The sequence below is a fragment of the Crocodylus siamensis genome, chromosome 6 (assembly GCF_052110815.1).
Source record: "Crocodylus siamensis isolate JL-2025a chromosome 6, ASM5211081v1, whole genome shotgun sequence".
Classification (NCBI taxonomy): Eukaryota; Metazoa; Chordata; order Crocodylia; family Crocodylidae; genus Crocodylus; species Crocodylus siamensis.
In genome coordinates this window covers 97,743,209-97,763,472 of record NC_143400.1, presented here as the reverse complement: position 1 = coordinate 97,763,472, position 20,264 = coordinate 97,743,209, and the positions used below count along the sequence as shown (strand labels likewise).

The following is a 20,264-nucleotide window of genomic DNA, read 5'->3' as shown; positions in this document are numbered from 1 at the left end:
CCCAACCCAACCCGGGGTAACCTGCTGCATGCTAGAGCATGCATGGCACAGGCATTCCCCAGGGACAAGCAACAGTGGCACAAAGTGTGCCGCTGCTTCTTGTCCCTGGGGTACCAAACATCCGTGCTCCTCTGGACATGGCCTTTGTGTTTAAACTGTGTCACCATCTTGGTTATATTTTAAAAGTAATAAAAAGCATGCAAGAGCTGTATCCATTTCTTTTCATTAGTGGCAAAAAAGTTCATGTGCGGTACCTTCTAGCTTAAGAAAAAAAAATGACAACCTCCAAGGGCCGGTGGGGCCCACAGACCCAATTCCCACATTATTTCAGATGACCTGTATCCATTTCTTGAGAGCACAGAAGGCTTAAACATTGATTTCCGCTCAGGGCCAGCTTTCTAAAACTCTGGTTGAACAATCTAAAGCGCCTGTTGCAAAGCTTTAATTGATAGAAACAAATACCATATGAATTACTGTCTCTAGTCTTAACTTACCTTGAATACAAAGGATGATGGCATTAGGGTTCTGCATATAAGCTTTGCTGATACTGAAGATAGTTTCCTTAGTGTCTGGAGCCATACCTGAGGTCACAGTCTATAATATACATATGTAAGAAAGAGGTCACAAAAGACTGTTTCCTCTGGCAAGAGATTATCAACTAATATTACTGCTGTATACTCACACTAATGACACCAGGCAAATCTACCAGGACCATTCTCTGCAGGCCAGGACCTTTCACGTTTAAGGAAATGGTCTGTAAAACAACATTGGAATGATATTTTTTTTACTGCAGGTTTTTTTAAAATACAAAAAGTCTCATGCTAAATGAAAAACAGGCCTGGCAGAAGAGTTGTTTTATAGGATCAATGCAGTTTATATTGTGCAGTTCTTACAGTTGGTACCAACTCATTAGAGACAGCCCCAGAATTGAACGGACAAGTACAAATGAGCCATATAAAAAGAATTTTCCCCCACAGTGAACAGCAAGCCTTACCTCAGTACTAACAGTGCATCCTTCTTTCACGCTGTTCCTCATTCTGATTTCTATCTCATTTCTCAAGGCTGCAAGCTGTTTTGACACAACCAAAGATTTTAGAACTAATAACACTCAGCACTAACCAAGTATTACCTGTTAATTGTAGAATGTCCACTAGCATGCGTGAAAAAGGGGACTTATCAGCTATAAAGGAGCCTTTATTCCAATATCTTTGTTTACAAATGTTGACGAGACTCAAAAGGCACTCGAGAGGCATGTAAAAAGAATATCTGTTTTGGTGAGTGGAGTCGCAAAAGACTGACTAGGATTGCTCTTGGATTCTCAGCACTCAGAAGTATTGCTGGAAGCTGTAACACTCAGGCGCCTGTTCTACTGGGTACAATTCATCACCTCTCAAATCTAAACAGCAATCATACTGAAATGGAGTTTAACCCTTAGCAAAATGCTTTGCTTTATTCAAAAGTCATCTGGCTTTGTACTCAAATGGGGAACAACTGCCAGGCATAGACATCTATTTTTTCAAACAAAGACACAATCAACATTACATTTTCCTCCATCTATTTCTTATACTCACATCCTCCTCCTTGGTCAGATCAAACTCCCGAGAGCTATCTTTGAACAAAGCCACATGGTGGGGACCTTCACTAAGGGTGACCTAAGAGTTAGGAAGAAGAAACATGTTACTAAAAATCTTAAAAGAAAAGGGTTACAGGTCAGAAAAAAAAGAAAGCACATCTGATATTTTCAAATATAATTTAAATGATTAACAACTCAGGAAAGGTTCTTGATTGACAACTTTCTAAACGAAAATTTTTTAGTTATTCACCAAACAGGTAAGTAGTCTCAACTAAAATCAGTGCGGCTACCGCAGTAGGAGGTACTACATACACTCTAGCACAGGAATGGGCAAAATATGGCCCTCAGGCAGGAGGAATTTTCCCTGCCCCACAGTGGATCCCTCGGTCCTGTCTGGCTGAAGCACATGGGGCAGTCCAGGTCATAGCACGTGCAGCTGGTCCCATCACACCCAGGTGTGCAGGGCTGGGACAGCATGGCAGCCAGACTCCATTTTCCAGCAGTCCCGGCAGTGGTGGCTCCTTCCAGTTGCCACTGCCGGAACTAGCCCCACTGCCCTTGTACCCTGCACCCGCTGCCAGGGGCGGCACCCATGTGAGCAGGGCCCACAGCCAGGCAGTATGGATAGAGCCACAGGCAGCAGCCTCCAGGAGCAAGACGGGAGGGTGGGGCCAGAGACCCTGGGATCTTGGGACAGTGACAGGGCTGGCGCAAAGCCACGATCAGCTGCCTGAGCACCCCTGTGAGAGGTGCGAGTCCTGTGACCAGGGACATGCAAGGAACGGACTGCAGCTCTGCCCTGGCCTTATGCTGTCACTGCCCCATGACCCTGTCCTACGATCCCAGCCTCACCCGCTCCTGCACAATGCCCCGCATGGGGCGGGAGGGAAACTGACTCAGCACGTGACAGCTCAGCAAAACTACCTGTATGGTCTGCAGATTGCCCATCCCTGCTCTAGGAGCACATATTGATAGGATCTGGCCATGCAGAATGTTTGCCATCAATGATACTCTCTTAAAAATCAGGCATTTGTGTACATGTGCAAATTAGCTTAATTATCAGATAAGACTGACTCATCATTTTAGGATGCTTTGATTCTTGAATATTGTTATAAGGATTAAGATACATCTCTGCTGTTTACCTTAACAGGAGAACGGGTCATCATCTCCCCAGACCCTCGAGGAAATATCCGAGCTTGGGCAATCATTTCTAGCACACTGGTTTTTCCTGCGCTCTGATCTCCAACCACAACTACCTGAAATGACGGGTTCAATAATCACTGGCCTTCAGTCATTAAGACAATTTCTGAGTTTCACAAAATGTATTAAGACTTTGGTTTAAACGTCAACAGAAAGTACAAAAATCCATATAAACACTGGTTACTAGGGCTGTGCGAAGCTTTGGGTGGCAATTCGATCCGGAGGAAATTCGGCCTGATTTGGTGGCCGAATCTCCGAATCCAAATCCAACCAGGGGACCAATTTAAAGGTCCAAATCAATTCAAAGCTCTTTGAAGCTTCGGAAAAGATTCAGAGAGCATCCATGATTTGAGCAGTCCCTGGTGGCTGCAGCAGGGAGCTGCAGCCAAGTCCGAGCTGGTAAGTACTAGGGGCAGGGGAGGGGGTGCTGGGGAGGGGACCATGGGGGGAACCCTGCCAGCCTCCCTAACCCCTCCAATTCCCCAGCCCCCCTAACTGCCCCCCCAGGCTGCCTCTGCCTGTCCCAGCTCAGTACTTTAAAAAAAAAGCCTTGGTGCTCACCAGGTGCTTCTGGGTGGCGGATGATTCCTGCTGCTCCCTACTGTGTAAGGGGCTCTGCACGAGTCCCCCTGACCCCCACATCGCTCCCCCAGCCCCCCCACAGGTGCTTTGTCCAGGCCAGCTCAGGCCCTTTAGGAAAAGAAAACAACCAAGAAAAGCCCTAGGACTTACCGCTCCTATCACGGCCTTGTGGGGCTCGTTCAGAGCCCCCCACATGGCATGGGGGGCAATGGGGATCGCCCCCTACTGGCAGAAGCGGTGAGCACTGGGGTTTTTTTCCACCAAAGAGCCAAGAGCTGGGGTGGGCAGGGCCTGGCTGATTCAGAGATTCGGCAGCAGCCGAATCTCTGAATCAGATTTGGCCAAATTGAATTGGGACAGTGATTCGAATCACCGAATCGAATCACTGTCCTCCAAATCGTCTGAATCCAAATCCGAAGCAAATACTAGCCGCTTCGCACATGCCTACAGGTTACATTAGATTTGAGAGGAAACATGTTATAAGTGATTCCTTAATATCTCGTTTTAATCATCTAACAATTCAAATTTTTATTTAGGTTATTTAAAAGTAAAAAGTAGAGTCTGGATCTGAACCGTGGTTAGAACTTGTCAGTGGCTTAACCAAGGTTTGAACCAAGGTTTGACTCAATGGTGCCTAAAGACATACGACATGCTCTCACAAGGTTTTGGTCATATCTACATTGGAAAACATGCCTCTTTCCATTTTAGATGTGAACCAGAAACTGCAGGAGAAAGCATGGATGCAGAAACCGGAAAAACAAAGGGATTCACATTAAGTGCAAGTATTTGATAATTTTTAAAAAGAGAAAAAGAAAAAAAGCAATTCAACTGACAATGTGTGTAAAAATCCAAGGACAATGGACTGCCTTTAATTTTTAATTATTCTTGAATATAAGAAAATGCCTTCCAATTAAATTAGTCTTTTGATCTTTCTGCAAGTAACATAAAAATTGCTGCTAACTCTTAATTTTGGGTCTGCTGACCAGTACATGCAACTTTTACATAAGTACAATAATATTACCTGTGCAAAATAATGTTTTCTGCCAAATACAAATCCCCAGTGAAGAATTAAAACTTACCCGAGGTAGATGGTCTTGGGTATTATAGCTGGCATCATAGTCGGACAGAATGTCTAGAACTTCAGAATACATATCGATCAAAGATTTCTAAAAAGAATTGAAAATATAAGGGGAAGAGAGCCAACTAGCAGAGCTGAGATCAAGTGTAAAAAAATTTCACCTATGTCTTGTAAGGAGGATTCCTGCATGCTTACTCTCTCAAGGGCTTAAGCCCTGAACATTTAGTACTGCAGCCAAGATCACCATATTAACCACAAAGAGCTGGCACCAAATGTAATCTGTTGTCCTTTGCAGACAAGCCGCTACAGGAGGATGTATAGTTCACTGAAACAGAAGGGTTTGGTTAGAGATATCTGATTTTACAGACAGCATGGCTGAAAATTCAGACTTCACCAGGTCTGAAATGATGCAATTAAATATCTGGGTTCAATTTCCAGGGATTTACCCAGTAAGGCTAAGTGCACATTGTGCTTGGTCCCATTTCAACTCCCTCTGGCAGCACTTGGTACATGGATCACTGAGGAACAGTGCATGTGTGTCATCCAAAGGATGTCCAATTTTTTGGTAGCAAGCTAAGCATAAGCTGTATTTAGCAAAACACTCTGAACATTTTCATCAACAGCTCTTAACTTCGTAAATTTGCCTGGATTTAAATAGGGACATCAAAAGATGTCTCCCTGACCTCAGCACTGTTTTCCCTACCACGTTTCAAATTACCCACTGCAAATCATGGAGGTGCCAGAGCATTTGTACTGAAACAGCAAAGCCATCCTATAGTTAAAAATCAAACAGGCTGAAGTTATAAAATACTGCCCAATCCACATATACATTTGTTCATTTATGTAGTTACATGGATAAACTCAGCAACTTCAGCTGTGTTTTTGGTATGAAACTACTGCTACATGTAATAAAATACAGATAATGCCCAATTAGAAATGAAGTACAGACAAGTCTGCAAAGGACTATTCATGAGACACCTAAAGTGTCTCACCTACTTAAAGACTGATATAAGAAAAGTGATTTGGAGTGGTTGGACTCAGCTTCATCTGGGTTCCTCACTGCTGTGTAGATACATGGTGGAATACCTTTAGTTTCCTCTGATGAATGCCCTTGTCATCTCTTTGCAAGACCAGCTTTCTTAATTCTTTATTCTCCTTCTCTAAGCGCTCAAGCATTCGTTGATATTTGAGCTACAAAACAGAAGTACAAATATTAGAACAACAATAAAAAATAATGGGCACAGATAAGTCGATGTATATTAATATAAGAATTTTATGAACAAAACTTAACAAAATACTTCTCAGTTATAAAAAAGTAGGCAAGGTAGAGATGCATCTTATAGACTAAGTAAATCAGAGATGCATAAGCTTTCATGAGCAACAGATCACTTCCTCAGATGAAGATGATCAGATCATTAACAGGCTTTTTTGCTTACAGTTGTTAGCATAGTTCAGGTTTGTTAAAGAAAGAAGAGTCCTTTACACTGCTGTTGGTTTCAGATTCTCAAAGCCCTCAGATAAACAGAAATATACCAAAATCTCTTACTTTACCCTTATTAATTTTATGCAAATTAAAGATACTGCAAAATACTCCTCTTGCAAAAATGGCTTTATATGGGAGAGAAATTTGTGAATCAATAATCAATCTGACAGACTACTAACCATTTTAACTAATTCTCAGCCAACAATGTAAATTGTCTGCTGGGACAAGAAAAAGCACATTTGGTTCTTGCACAGGCCACTATGACCATAAACAGAACAACAGTTCACCATCTGTGGTGTTTCCCCAAAACCAAACTATACAGTTTCATATTCAACCTCTTATGTAGAATCAGCTAATGCATATCGTCTCTACTGTGCTTATCTCTACCAGAAATGACATTTCACAGGTTGATAAATTAAGATGTAATCCTTTTACAGGTAATCCTATTTCCTACCCGAAGCAAAAGTGTGCCAGTCAAACATACTAGACCCCGCAGCTACATACTAGGAATAGTCACAAAACAAATCAAGACCGCTTTTACATTTTAAAAGTAAAAATTAACACTGGTGAATTAAGGATGAAGTATCATAGCCACATTGTAGAAATTTGGGATCCATAACTTAATAAAATTTAATTCCATTTTTTTTGCAAACATTTCACACCACAGACAGGGTTTTGTTCAAAAGTTTGGCACTGTTGCCCTCATTTTGGGCTCTTTTTTGGGAAGGGTTTAGTACCTGAGTGCGCAGAAGTTCTTCTTGAAGCTGATCAATTTTGTCTTTGTCAGAGACCTATAACATGAAGAATATTTCTTAATATTTCTATTTGTTGACATACAGAACATCTAGTTTACCCTTAGGGTGCAAATGAATCACAAAGCTAAAGTTTTATTGAACATAAGAGAAAAAACTGATTTTGCATGCAGTTTCAATCAAATCAAGCTGTTAAGTCCAATTAGCATTTGGTGCTTAAAGATTATTGACGTTTCCATGCAGAACAGAAAGATCATATAAAATCAAGTCAAGCTTTTATCTTGCAATACACACTTTCAAGACCCTATACAGAAAAACAGAACTTGGAGGATAAATAAAATTGAGGTGTGGCTTCAGGGTGGCTAAATTGTTTGGGGCTATAATAGTAATTTAATGAGTACAGCATTTTGAAGATGCAAACACTAACTCAAAAATTTGCTACTGATACTACTTTCAACAACTCAGCTATCAATAGTCTCTGAATTTTGTAGTGCATTTGTGCCTAATGTTTGCCTCTGAGGTTTATAAAACCTCCAAGGGGGAAAATACATTGCGAGTTCTGCACAGAACTGAGTAGTGTTGGGACCTAGCTACCTAAATAAAGCAAGAATGTTCTACCAGGCAAGTGCTGAGTTTGTTTTTCTATTTTATCCCTTCCTTTTGTCCATATAGTCCTCCTAAGTTGCTTTATGCTGGCCCACACTATCATTCAGACAGCATTAAAAAAAGCAAGGTCATGGACACGTGATTATAAAGGTAAAGATGTTAAATGTCCAGTGAAATGAAGTCTGATCTTACTCCATTTCATACATGGAAATCTTAAATCAATTTTTAAAACAGAAATCTGTAAGGTAAAACAGATTTTAAAATAGTAAAATCAGACATTTAAAACAATTTTCCATTTATTTCTTCAAAAACTTAAGAATACAAGCACACGTGATCCGATAACAGGCATTATGTAAAGTTTAGAAGATAACTGACAAATGACTGAATTTAGTAAAAATAAACATGCTCCTAAAAATGTCAGGAAAAAAAAAAAATAAAATCTATTCTGATTTTTAAAATGAAGCCACTGTAAAATATTTGCAACTCAGACAAATTCATGTTATAACAAAGATAGCGTCACAATGTACAGATGCAAATTTACAGGACACCAGTTTAGTATTTCAATTTCATAATAACTGCTTGTAGATTTGGCAGTTCACCCACCTAGGGTGACTGAAATATTGAAGCCATTTAACCTATGACCATGTATTTACTTTGCAATAGGCAATATCAGATGAAAATCCATTCTGCATCCAATTGCATTCTTATTCTTGGTGGATTTTTTTAACCAGTGAAAATAAAGAGCTAGAAATGGACCATCATTTCTTTCCATCTCTGAACCCCAAATACAGAAAGCATGGAACAGAAACTAAGAAGCAGTCACTCAACACAAAGAAGGACAGCTTGCTGCCCATCACAAAACGCCACAAATGAGGAAACAGAGTCTGAAAAAGCGCTGTGCCTTCATTAGGGTGTTGGAGAACAACAGAGGGGCACAAACTGCAGCCAGGAAACACCCAGCCCTGGGACACTTCCAGGACAGACACAGAAATAGGTCAAAGATGACCAAATGAATGTGCACCATCAGAGCAGTATACTGAAACTGCAGCGTGCAAACACCATCACATTTTTAGGTATGTCATTCAGGTGAGCTTGTACATATGGTTGTAGTCGGCACCTCCACAGATTTCACTGGGAGGATTTCATTCCTAATACTCCCAAGTGTTTCTATATTGTTGATAAGCAGCATAATTACTGCCAAATTACAAAGTAACAACATGGTCACCCAAGCCTAATTTACAGTCCTACTTTACCAAATGCTTACTTAAAAAACCCCCACAGAGCCTTTATATTTTTCACTCTGCTGTATAATGCCTTGTGATTTTTCCCTCCAGTTCATGAATAAAAATTATTTTTTAAAAAAGGGTAAGCTTTCTGAAGGTATTTATGTGTAAAGAGGCACTTAAATATCCACTAGGATTTTTAAAAACATTGCCTCTATTCTATTCTTCAAAGCTTCTTACACTGAACGCATCACTAACAAAGCTGCCTTTCTGCAGTATGTTGAGTAACAAGATTAACATTGTCACATGTCTGAATATTAGGTGCTTTCGAAAATCCCTGTAGGTACCTACAGTCTAGAGTTAATAATGGGATACGGCATCACAAACTCCCTTCACCCCTACCAAACCAGGGACAACTCTTAGTGACAATACTGAAAATGAAAAAGCACAAAGAAATGCTTACAAGAGGCAACTATCTAAGTTGTTGCTATCTAACAAAAAACCTCCCACCTTAATACAACATTTAACCCAATGGAAAATAAATAAAATGAAAAAAAAACAATGGGGATGAATTCCCTTTTGACAGTTATAAAAACTGTATTAAAAGTGAAGAGAGATAACAAGTGTCCTCTGGATGTATAGTTCTTTCTAAAGAGAACATCTAGACTATTTGAAGAGAAATTAAGACAAAAAAACTGAAAAATAGAAATAGTTTGGGCAGTTTACAGTTCCTTCTTTTATAACATTACTGAAAAGCTCTACATAACACAATGCATGCACAGCCTTTTACTACTTGATTAATTAATTGCAATCTTGTACTGACAAAAATGCCTATGACGTATTAAAAACAAGTGGGACAAGGATACAAATGGAACTCTGCCAGTTCAGTTTCCAGCCGACAGGCAGCAGATAGGCTTGCAAAATAAAGTGAAACACATTCAGCCCCATCATAAATGAATGTAACCTGGCTGTTTTCAGTGGGAGCTGAAACTGTGCCTGCCAAAGGCAGAGTTTAGATTAACAGCTGGAATCTCTGAACTATATCCTCCTTTTAAAGTGTGCAGCAACAAGTGGCCTGCTTAATCCAATCATTCAATTTGTTTTACAGTAAAAGTCTTAATTGTGACAAAGTACGATGCATTATCATTCCCTTTTCCCCGGCATGTATACAGCACAGCACATCTTAACGTTAAAAGCTAGCTTTTTTGTTATTACAAAGAAAATTACACTCACAGCATTTTAGAAATGCGATTAATATTCATCTTTATAGAACCGGAAATCATTTACAGGTGTGGGCCCCTTTTCTATAAACTTTTCTGCAATCACTATGCTACTGAACTGGAGGCAAAAAAGGTGAAATTCCCTGCAGACACTGATTAATAATATCATGCTTTCTTTTTCACTGGTTCCTCATAAAACGGAGACAGTTTTAAATCTCAAGTATGACATTCCTTTTCCAGCAACTGCTTTGACTCTTTAGGTATCCCAGTTTACACACCTGCTTCAGAGTCTGAAGACATAAAGTAGCCCAGTAGGAAGACTTCCTTTGAAAAAGCTCTTTAGAAAAATGGGGAAGTTGCTCTGTGGACCAATTCTGCCTTTTTGTTCCAGACTGCAGCTCCCCCAGCACAGTCAGATATGACACTGTACCAAGATGCAACACTAACCACTTCTGCTATTAGTACAGACGTTGCGCGATGCAGGGGAAGAGGAATCCTCTGACGAGAAGAAAATGGTGAACAGGAAATATATAATAAATGGACAGTACCTCTGGTTTTCTAACGCCAATATTGCTCTTGATGGGAACTCTGTTTCTATGACCGTGGAGGACTAGCTAACCTACTACTGAGCAATTTTTAAGAGTAGTTAGATTTCAGTGCCTTGCACGTGCATGCCCTTTACTGCACAGTGAGTGGTCCCACTGAGGGCAGAACCAGTCAAGTTTCTCTAAACAGAAAGGGGACATATAAATGAGAAAAAACCCCTCAGAGACACATCTCCCTTCCTATTCATTTTCCAATAGCTGTACAGAGGAGGAAGAATAGTTTTTACTGTCTGTGAACGAGTGTATATACCATTTAAACTAATTTAAAAAATGAAAGCTGGAAACGGAATGGAATACTTAAACTCAAAAATGCTCCCTCAGTTTTAGAGACTGAAAAATGATCTCCTCCAGGATACCTCAGTGAAATGTCACACAGCACAATGTACAGATCTCTCCACCTCTCTATTGTGTCTATCTTCCGATGTAGAGGAAGTTAAGTTCAGTGGTTGTTTCCAGAGCTATGGAACAGTGAAGGTCAGGAAAAAGGGGCAATTCTGTGAGCACAGGAACTGCACCAAAATGTATTTCCAATCACAGAAGCAAGAAAGAATACACTCCCATAATTAGGTCTGAAGTGCCTCAAACTACCAAAACTTTCCAACCTAATAAACATCTCCAGATGCAGGCTGATGGATAAAAGAATTCCAGTGCTGGCATCGACATCAACCACGTAAAACAACACGCCTGTGTCCAACAGAGGGGCTACGGACGATTACTTGGATACCCAGGCAAACAAGATGGTGTATAAATACAGGAGTAAAGTTGTGGCTGATAGCTAACATCTGAGCAATCTGCTAGAATGACGTATCGTGTTACTAATAATTTTGTCACATGATATAATCAATCATTCTAACTAGACCGGGGAAGGGGTATTTTTATAGTTTTATTCCAACATAATACAATTGGCTGCTAAAGCAGCATTTTAGTTCCCAACCCTGGGAGGAAACATCTGGGATATACTTTTAATTCCTGCGTCCAATCTCCAAATCAGGAAAGTAGCCAGCATTTACTCAGTTTAAGAATGACTGCCTAATTTCATCTCCGCAAATCCCAAACATAATACCTTTTAATAATATATTTAGAAGTAAGAAACATGTTAAAAAGCTTTTAAAAACAAAGTTAAATTACTTATGAAACTGCTCAAGAATATCTTGTTTGTTTTTAACAATGTACTTAAAGGCATAAAACAGTTCTGTCAACTGGAAGTAAAACCAATTTTATATCAGACACTCTTGTAAAATATACTTTTGCAAAAATTATCTGGGCTCATAAGCAGACAGAAATTAGATTCTTCTACATCAAACAAAGGAGGCTGAAGTATTTGATTAGTACGAATAAAGTACACAGTGCCCTTTAAGCCATCACCTTTGCCTTCTGCTGGGAAGAGCCCATGTTATATTGGTCAGCGGCTTTGCGTGCTTCTTCGTGCTGCTGGATTTGCTGTTGTAACAGAATGAGTTCACCAAGCAGGCCCTGCCATGAGTTTACAATAAGAAGAAAGGGAAAAATTTGGGGTGGGAGGAGAACAATGTTAAACCAAAAGGTATAACATAAAGATAGATAAAAGACAGGAATGAATGGTTCAGTTCAAACAAAAATGGAAACTGATTTGCAAAAGCTACTGCTAGCTACCTGGAACTGGATTCAGCTAGCTAGCCTGTGTTTTGCAAAGCAAAGTCAGATAGAACAAACAATGAATAAGCTACATTTTAGTATTATAATCATTTTTAAAAAAAGCTTTAAATTACCCTTATTTAGAGAGACACTGAGATAATTTTCAGCACCTCATTTCCAACTGTTTACATAAAAGGTCTCCAGATAGAAGGACTTTTTCCACAATTGATCCATGAGACTAAGGTATTTAAATAGAAGTCAGACCTGATATTTGGGGCCCTGCACAAAACTGAGTGTGTAACTGCATGTGTACCAATTAATATACCTAATTTTGCCTAGGTTACAGAAGCACATATTTGCTTTTTAAATACCTCAGGCACATACGTGGTTTGTCAAAAAACAAAATTGAGTCCTACTACTCCCATATCCAAACTTGAAGGAACAGAAGTTTAGGGAGGATATTGTGACATTTTCTTCACTCTCTTGCATCTTTGTAGTGTCTACTTAAATTATATAGTTCCTCCCACTCACTGACAAATTCCAGGAATGTATTGCATACTTCTTCATATATCTAATTTTATTTCTCCCAATAATTATTTTTTGCCCATATCAATTCAGAAATAGTGTTTATAACAATTCTTTGGAATTTCTTATAGAACTTGTTTTAAAACTCGGCGGTATCTACATCAACCTATTATTTAAACACAAAATTCTGCTCAAACATAGCATTTTATCTTCAAGGGGAAAACAACACCCTTTCAACAGAATAAGAGGCTTGATACTACACATAACAGCGTTTTAAAAAATCCATTCCACCCAGTAGAGCACACAAACAAGAACAAACTCTCCCTATGCCTGAAAAAGGGTGTTTGCACCCAAAAAGTTACAAAGAACAATTTTCCAACTGTTTAGTTGGTCTAATAAAAGATATTGCATTCACCCAAAGAATCTTGCCCACAATTACCATGGAAGTGAATGTTTTTTTCAAAAAAAATGAATTTGTTCCTCAAAGCTCATCTATCATGTACATATGCTGCACAAAAAAGATACATATATATATACACAGGCATGTACACACAGAGACATGCTATGGAGGAAGGATAAAAACAACGAAGACACTGTCAAATATCCAAATTTTAGATTTTGTAAATGATGTTATATATATTTATGTAACAATATAAATTTCACTTTTATTTCAAGGAATACCCTTCAAATCTCTACAATGCTGAAAAACCAAATATAAAAGCATTGTGCTAATACATAGGAATAGTAAATGATACTGATCTGTCAAGTGCTGTATTAAATATTCATTTTTATGTATATTTTAAGAACTCTGATTTTTTTTTGTCAACAAGTAAGCTCTCAAATATGACTTGACAGTGTCCCTTTAAAAATTAAGATAGGAGTAGGAAAATTTACAAAAGGAAGAACACATGAAATTACAGTGGCCTCGATAGCCTTAATTTGCCCATTATGTTGGACGAGGCACTATACAGTAGCATCACTTCATACAGCATTATTTAATTTGCAATTGCTTCCTGTGATACCTGTTCCATATGTTTTCTTTTCCCTGGGGAACTAAGTTTAAAAAAAGAAAAGGAGAAAAAGAAAGCAAAAAGCATTCCCTTCAGTACAGTACAATATGAAAGTGGGGAGTTTGATGAGTAAGTTGGTCTCAACATTTAAAACTTTTTTTTTTTTTTTTTTTTTAGTTTATAACAGATTCTTTTGGCTTTTTGTTGAATTATATTAGTAAAACAGAAAGAAAAAACACTGACTATCAGAATGGCCTATATAACAACTACCATATCAGGATAAGACCCACACACACAGAAAAACAACCTCTCCTTTAAACGAATTAATGGATTTTTACCTATTAAAATCGCTATCGATGATTGGATCCTCTTAATGGAATGTTACACTAAAAGCCCCATAGTATTGTCACTTGCATTTCCAAAGAAACACTCAAAAGACAGGCCAATAAACACACTACAAAGTATATGATGCAAATTGTGCAAAAGCAGCAGAAAAGGAACAGCATGATACAACTACAGAAGCTCTAACTTTCACCGCTGTCTTCTCAAAATACCCAAAATGGTTATTTTACAGTAAAGCTACTGGATGAATCTCTTGCACTTTGGTTATAGAGGTCACTTTAAAAAAACAAAATGCCATCAGAGCAAAAAACCCAATTTAAAAAATATTTAAGAGCCTAGTACTTAAATATGTGCTTAGGTCTGCTCCAGGGAGCAGTAGCTCTGTTGATTTCAATGGAAGTATTCACGACAGTAAAGCCAAGTCATACTTAAGTTTCACAGGATGAGGGCTTAAGTGACACTGGGCATGTCTACATGAGACGCTAAATATATGGTAGAGTAATTCTACTGTGCATTAGCGCGTCGTAGCAAAAGCTGTGCTAATGCTTTTAGAATTAGTCTATTGTGCATTAGTGTCACTAGAAAGACATGTGTCCGCAATACTGTGGAGTAGCATTGGTTACTGAACATTGAGTTAGTACCTGTAATAACAGGTACTAAACTTAATGCGCAGTAACTATGGCACATTAATGTATGTGTAGACATGCCCATTGGAAGCTTAAGACCTGCCTAAAAATTCAAAGTGACTTAAAAGATGAAGTCTTAAAGTTGCGTTGAAAATTTTACATGAGCTGCCTAAAAACAGAGCTCTGCACATTAAACTGAGAAGTGGGGTGGGAGATAACAAAATTTAGCAGATTTTCAGGAAGAAGCAGCCAAACAGAGTTGCTTTTCAATTGCTGTGTCTACATTAAGTTATTGGATATGTTTTTAAAGTATGGTGTAAAATATAATCAAAGGCACACAAAGATCAAGGACCTATTAGATTTACATACTCTGAAAGCAATGTTAAGGCTGGAAAGAAAAAAAGAATTTAAAAAGATGTCAGGAACAATCCTCTCTCATCTACCCTACCTAGGCAGGAAGTTATAAGTATAGAGACGTTTAAATCTTAAGGTAGGGTCAGGCAAGTAACCAAGGCAAAGGACTTGGGTATGCACACTGCCCCTTAATCCAACCTCATTCTGTCTAGATGCAGCACTACAAATGGCAATTGTCACACAGATCTGAGATGTGGCTGCACAGCATCAGAGCAGGGGGTTGGAACGACTGCTTCTTTATTCTTGTTGTTAACTTAATTCAAAATTTTAGCTATGTGAGAACAGCTTGTGCAGTCAAGGAACAACACTGCTTTGTCACAAACTCAGTTAGCCTGTAGAATTCCTTTTTCTTCCAAGACGTGCCCTCTCAAAACGACTTGTACTGACAGATGATCCTTAAAGAAAAGGAAGTGATCTCATCTTTCACATAGCAACTGTAAAACAGACTACACTTTTAGTTATCCTGATTCCTGAATTTATTTTAATAATAGTTTAATAACTCTTCAGTTTGGGGCTGAAGTTTTTGAAGTCTGCTTGACAGGGATTCTGAACTTAACTAACCCCAAATGGAGAAGCAGATTGTATAAGCCTCTGCTACTCCCATTAACTGCTTTCCTGATTTCCCTGCCCACTTCAGACATTGGCCAGGCAGCCACAAGACAGGAAAATCCTAACTGAGCAAGCAAGAGCTATTATTTAAGAAAGCTGTTAGTCATTATTAACATCGCCATACAAAATGCCATGGGAAGACCTCATGCAAAAAGAGTAAAGATACTACTGATGCCAGACGGGCTACACTATACATGGTAGGAAGAGAGCATACTCATGCTACACAACCGATACAGGGATGCAGCTGACCTGCAAGATGGAGATGAGACTGTGACCCCAGCCAAGCTTACTTTGCTACACCTCTTTTCTAGCTCCAGTAGCAGCAGTATGGGGAAAATCACATGGGGACTCAGCACTGATTTTTAGACCATAGGAAAATCCTCATTCAGGCAGGCTCTTTTGGCCTACTTAAGCTAAATTTAAACACAGACTAAGCTACATGGAGGAAGCTGCCTGGCATTCAGAATAACATGCACAGAGAACAGTTAATCCTTCTAGCCTATCTGGACCACTGTCAGTCAGGGCTATTAACAGCCCTGACACTGACTGTAGCCTTGAAGTTGGCAAAACCTAATTAAGGCATAACGCTCTGAAGGAGTCTTTGCATCAAGTCTCCAGGGCTGGAATTGAAGTAAAGGCCATCTTACCTAGTACATTAGATAAGGGACAGTAGCAGGCACGCCCCGTTCATCCATTCTTGTGTCCTTATACCAACCCTGGATGTGAAGTGGTGAAGCCATGCCAAAAGCACCCTGGTTCCGCTCTTGACATCTTGGTCTCCAGTATGCATGTGTGGTAGTGGAGGTGTCATGGCAGTGGTTTCACAACCACATTTCCCTGTTTGGAGCATGAAAGTGAGGGAAATCTTCCCTGGGAGGGTTGGGAACCTGTTGTTGAGGTATGGTGACTGACAGGAGAAGAAGCCTTAACAAGGTGTAAAGAACTGCATGAAGACCATTCCCATATGAATTAACCAGCATGCTTAATTTGGTTTAGGCAGCACCTTTAAGATTTACATCAATGGGATTTGGGAAATGAGTAGTGCCATCTGCACAATGTAAAAGGCTGTCCCTATGATCCAAAGCCTTGTAAGTGGCTTATGCTACAATGCCATCTTCAAGTGTGCCCAAATCATGAGATTGGCTTAGGTTCATGATTTCCTCATAATTCCTTCCCCCTCCCCTTTGAAGGCCGGAAACTTTTCAAGGAAGTTTGAAATTGTCACGTGTGACTTCATGAGCTCAAGCTTTTAAAAGAACAAAAGTAATAAGACTCCACTGATTCTAACCCAGATTACACTTGTGATGTCACTGGAAAATATTTTAGTGTTTATGTTGCAACTCCATTTGCCCTCTCTTCCTTCACAAAATGTCTCATTGAATCCACATAGAGACACGACTAAATAAGAATTAATGACTCAATCCTTATTTGACACTACTGCACTAAAAAAAAAGTAATGACAAAAATTGGAAAGTGATACATATTTTGCATTGAAACATTAATATAAGTTACGTAAGCTGCAGCACATTGACTGGTATAAAACATAACAAGTCCATGACCCAGGATTTGGGACCATTTTCTCTGTCCCTTCCAAAGCTTATTGTCCAAATTCATTATTTTCCTTTTCATTTTACTGAAAGCTTTGGTCTCAAAGAGGGTGCCAGTTCACCCCAACATGATACTACTCATCATTTTCTTCTACACAAGACATGATAATTAGGGTCTTTACCCAATTACTGACTTTTTCAGGGCCAAGGACACTGAGCCAGGGGTGGATCAAGTGCAATCAGATATGTTTTATACCTTGCTGTTTTATTTTCCTCATTCACACAATCACAATTTTTAGTGCAACTTAAAATCAATCAGTTGTGGAATGCAATCTTATATGGATCAGATGTAGAATGCATAGCAAGAAGAAAGCTCACCTGACCTATTATGGGAAATTTAAAAAGTTTTCTACATAAATTACTGTTGCTGTTTTCATTATCCATCAGTTAATGCAGTTTCAACGAGAGACATTCACAGTTCTAAGCAGAAAAGATGCTTTCTAACCTGTGTTTTTCAGGAGCTGTCCTGTTATCATACAACTCTGTTTCACAATCAAGGCCTTCTGGATGATATTTGCTTAACAAAACTAGGATTCCAAGGTGAACTTTAGGAGGCCCACTAGTGCCTAGGTGTTTTGCAGCAGTCATGCTTTCAGTGGCAAACTGAAAATTCTGTAGCCTCAAACAAACTAAAAGAATAAATTTTCCATCTTTTTCCTGATACCGCAAACCCTCACTTTAGCTATCGACTGCATTACTATGGCTGTAGGCAGGGACAGTGCCTATCAGCAGACCCTCCTACTCTCACCACCAGCAGCAGCAAGAGCTTTTCAACTCTGGAGAGGACAGAGGAATACTTTTTTTATTGGGCTGAGTGTAGTGCACTTCCATTACCAGAGGTGAAAGAGGGAAAAGGCCTAATTTTAGCATTTGGGATGCAGGACTTTTTTTTTGCCCTCTTCCAAAAGGACTATTTAGATTAAGTCTTAGAACTCAGCCTAATTTGGCTTCTCTAGTTCCTTTAATGCTGAGATCAGTAGACTCCGGCAAATGGCTAGTGCCTGCTGCACAGTTTAAATGGCTGCCCACATTACCCAGGGCTTACACTGTGCCGCTGTCCTCAGAGATTCCCAAAGAATAAGATGGCTTGGGGGAGAAGAGATGTATAAGTGTGGCTTTGGCTAGAGAAACAAGACAAGACGAACAGGAGAATTATTCCAAAAAAATGCAAATAAAACTAAAGAGCCAGTAAAGACAACTGGGCAATAAGGCAAGTAACTGAAAATAAATTACTGCCAATTCATTAAGGAGGGACAGTATCATATTAATTAAGGCACCTTTTCATTTTGGAGAGGCTTGAATTCACATGAGCCTTCAATACATCCATCATTAAAGACAACTGTAAGACGTCATTGATGTCAGTGGCAGTTAGACTAGGCCCATAAGCAGAAAAATCAAATTTAAGAAGGCTTTCCTGGGACCCATAACATTGTTTTCCATCAAAATACTATGGAAATTAGTGCCACGAAACAGCCCACAGTATTAGAGACCCATTAATTTCTCTCTCTCTATGGCATGTACACAGACATGTACCACTAGGTTGAACTAGCAACAGGCACAGGAAAAAAGATCTCTGGATATGAACTCAGGATCTTTATATGAACTTGACATTGGATGTCAAATAAGTTGGTCAGTGTTACAATTGCTTAATAGTTTTATACAAAACCAATACTTTTTCTTTGCAGAAAATGTGAGAAGAAAAAAACCCACATTTAATGTATATGTATTAGAAATTACCCATTATAACCAGCTACGGTCTTAGTACTATTTATGAATTTACATTTGGAAATCAAGTTACATAAGCATACATTACATACAAAATAGTCAAATATATATGAAAACATCTTATTTAATTCCCATATGTAATAGGTAAGATGACCTTTATTTCAACCCAATTTTAATTTTTAAACAGTGAAATCTATCCTGAGCAAAACTTCAAAACAGACAGCAAATCAGTTCCTAAAAAAGGGACAGTTTTCTAATAACTGGGAAACAAAATTGCAATTATTTCAAATGTAGACTTTGAGGTTATCCTAAAATAGCAGGCTACCTAACAAGTGGTGATCTCTTGTACAGATTTCACTGCATCTGTAAATGCAGTGAAAATGTAGCACACGTGTATACATGCCTGCATGCATCAAAACAGGTTTAAAATATGTCATTTTTTTTTAGTTTTGCTAGCAATGGAACAACAGAAATATTTTCAGTTGCAAGGCAGATACTGTATTGATTGTAAATGTATAAGCTACTAATTTTTTACAATAAAAGTTCCCAACATGCATTAGTTTTCTTTCTGGTTTGTTCATAAATTTTCAAAGTGTGCAACGAAAAAACAAGAGCAACTATGAAATTAAATATTCAGAGTTGCCATCTGGGAGTAAATAGTTTTAATAAAAGATCTGTGAATAAGAAATGTGAATATTAAGATTTACATCTTTCACTTCAAAGTATACTAATAGCACAAGTTTTAAAAAGTTGTGCTATGTGTTGATAAGAAAAAGATAAATACAAAATTTGATATGTACTGTTTAAACAAAGGAAGTCATAAGACCCAGTACTGTAAGAGGTACAATCAGAGCACATGCATGATAAATCCCTGCGAGCTTTAAACATTAAGGCCTCACTTCTGAGCTATAAGCAGTAAGTCCTGGCAAGAGCAGACCCCCCAAAATGTCAGGGGAATACAGTACACTTAAAATGTACTTAACATGCCCATTCCATCCACAGTTCTAGAGAGTGCCTTAGTGACACTGCATTGCTCTTTCTGTTCTGCCCAAATGTTTAATCATTGTAGCTGCATGCTGTTTCAGCTATAAATTCTATTTGGTTCCCTTAAGACATTTACTGCTTATTAGTGAAGGTTTATTTTCAATTAAATGTAATTGAAAATACCCATTTAAGCTTTTAAAGCCTTACGATTGCAAAGTTTTCTTTCTATTTACCTTCTTGTACTGTTTGTCATTGTCATAGCCCTGGTCCGTAGCTTTGAATGCCGTTTCCCCTGGGGTACCTGGGAAAAAGTTACAGAAACTTACTCCAACATCACCAACAGCCTTTTCAAAACCCAAAACTACAACTAGCTAATTTCAAGTTCAAATTATAGTACAAGCACCAATGTATTTATTATACAAATTATCTCTTTGAAGTTGCAATTATTCCAAAGATTACAATTAATATATACGGAAACTGGGGAGG

At 38.7% G+C, this 20,264-nt stretch overlaps 1 protein-coding gene across 5 annotated transcripts in view; it reads right to left on the bottom strand.

The window, feature by feature from the left end:
- Window positions 1-20,264, bottom strand: part of OPA1 (OPA1 mitochondrial dynamin like GTPase) — a 77,940-nt gene that overhangs the window by 43,442 nt on the left and 14,234 nt on the right. For 3 of the 5 annotated variants that reach the window (XM_090050769.1, XM_090050768.1, XM_090050770.1), the window contains 10 exons: window positions 20,012-20,079; window positions 11,688-11,795; window positions 6,654-6,707; window positions 5,520-5,624; window positions 4,435-4,521; window positions 2,716-2,829; window positions 1,572-1,652; window positions 995-1,069; window positions 683-754; window positions 495-594 (listed from right to left, as the gene is read on the bottom strand). In XM_090050769.1, the coding sequence (XP_089906895.1) occupies window positions 495-594; window positions 683-754; window positions 995-1,069; window positions 1,572-1,652; window positions 2,716-2,829; window positions 4,435-4,521; window positions 5,520-5,624; window positions 6,654-6,707; window positions 11,688-11,795; window positions 20,012-20,079 (864 nt within the window). The remainder of the gene's footprint in view (window positions 1-494; window positions 595-682; window positions 755-994; window positions 1,070-1,571; window positions 1,653-2,715; window positions 2,830-4,434; window positions 4,522-5,519; window positions 5,625-6,653; window positions 6,708-11,687; window positions 11,796-20,011; window positions 20,080-20,264) is intronic. The other 2 variants (XM_090050771.1, XM_090050772.1) reach the window with 1 other exon arrangement.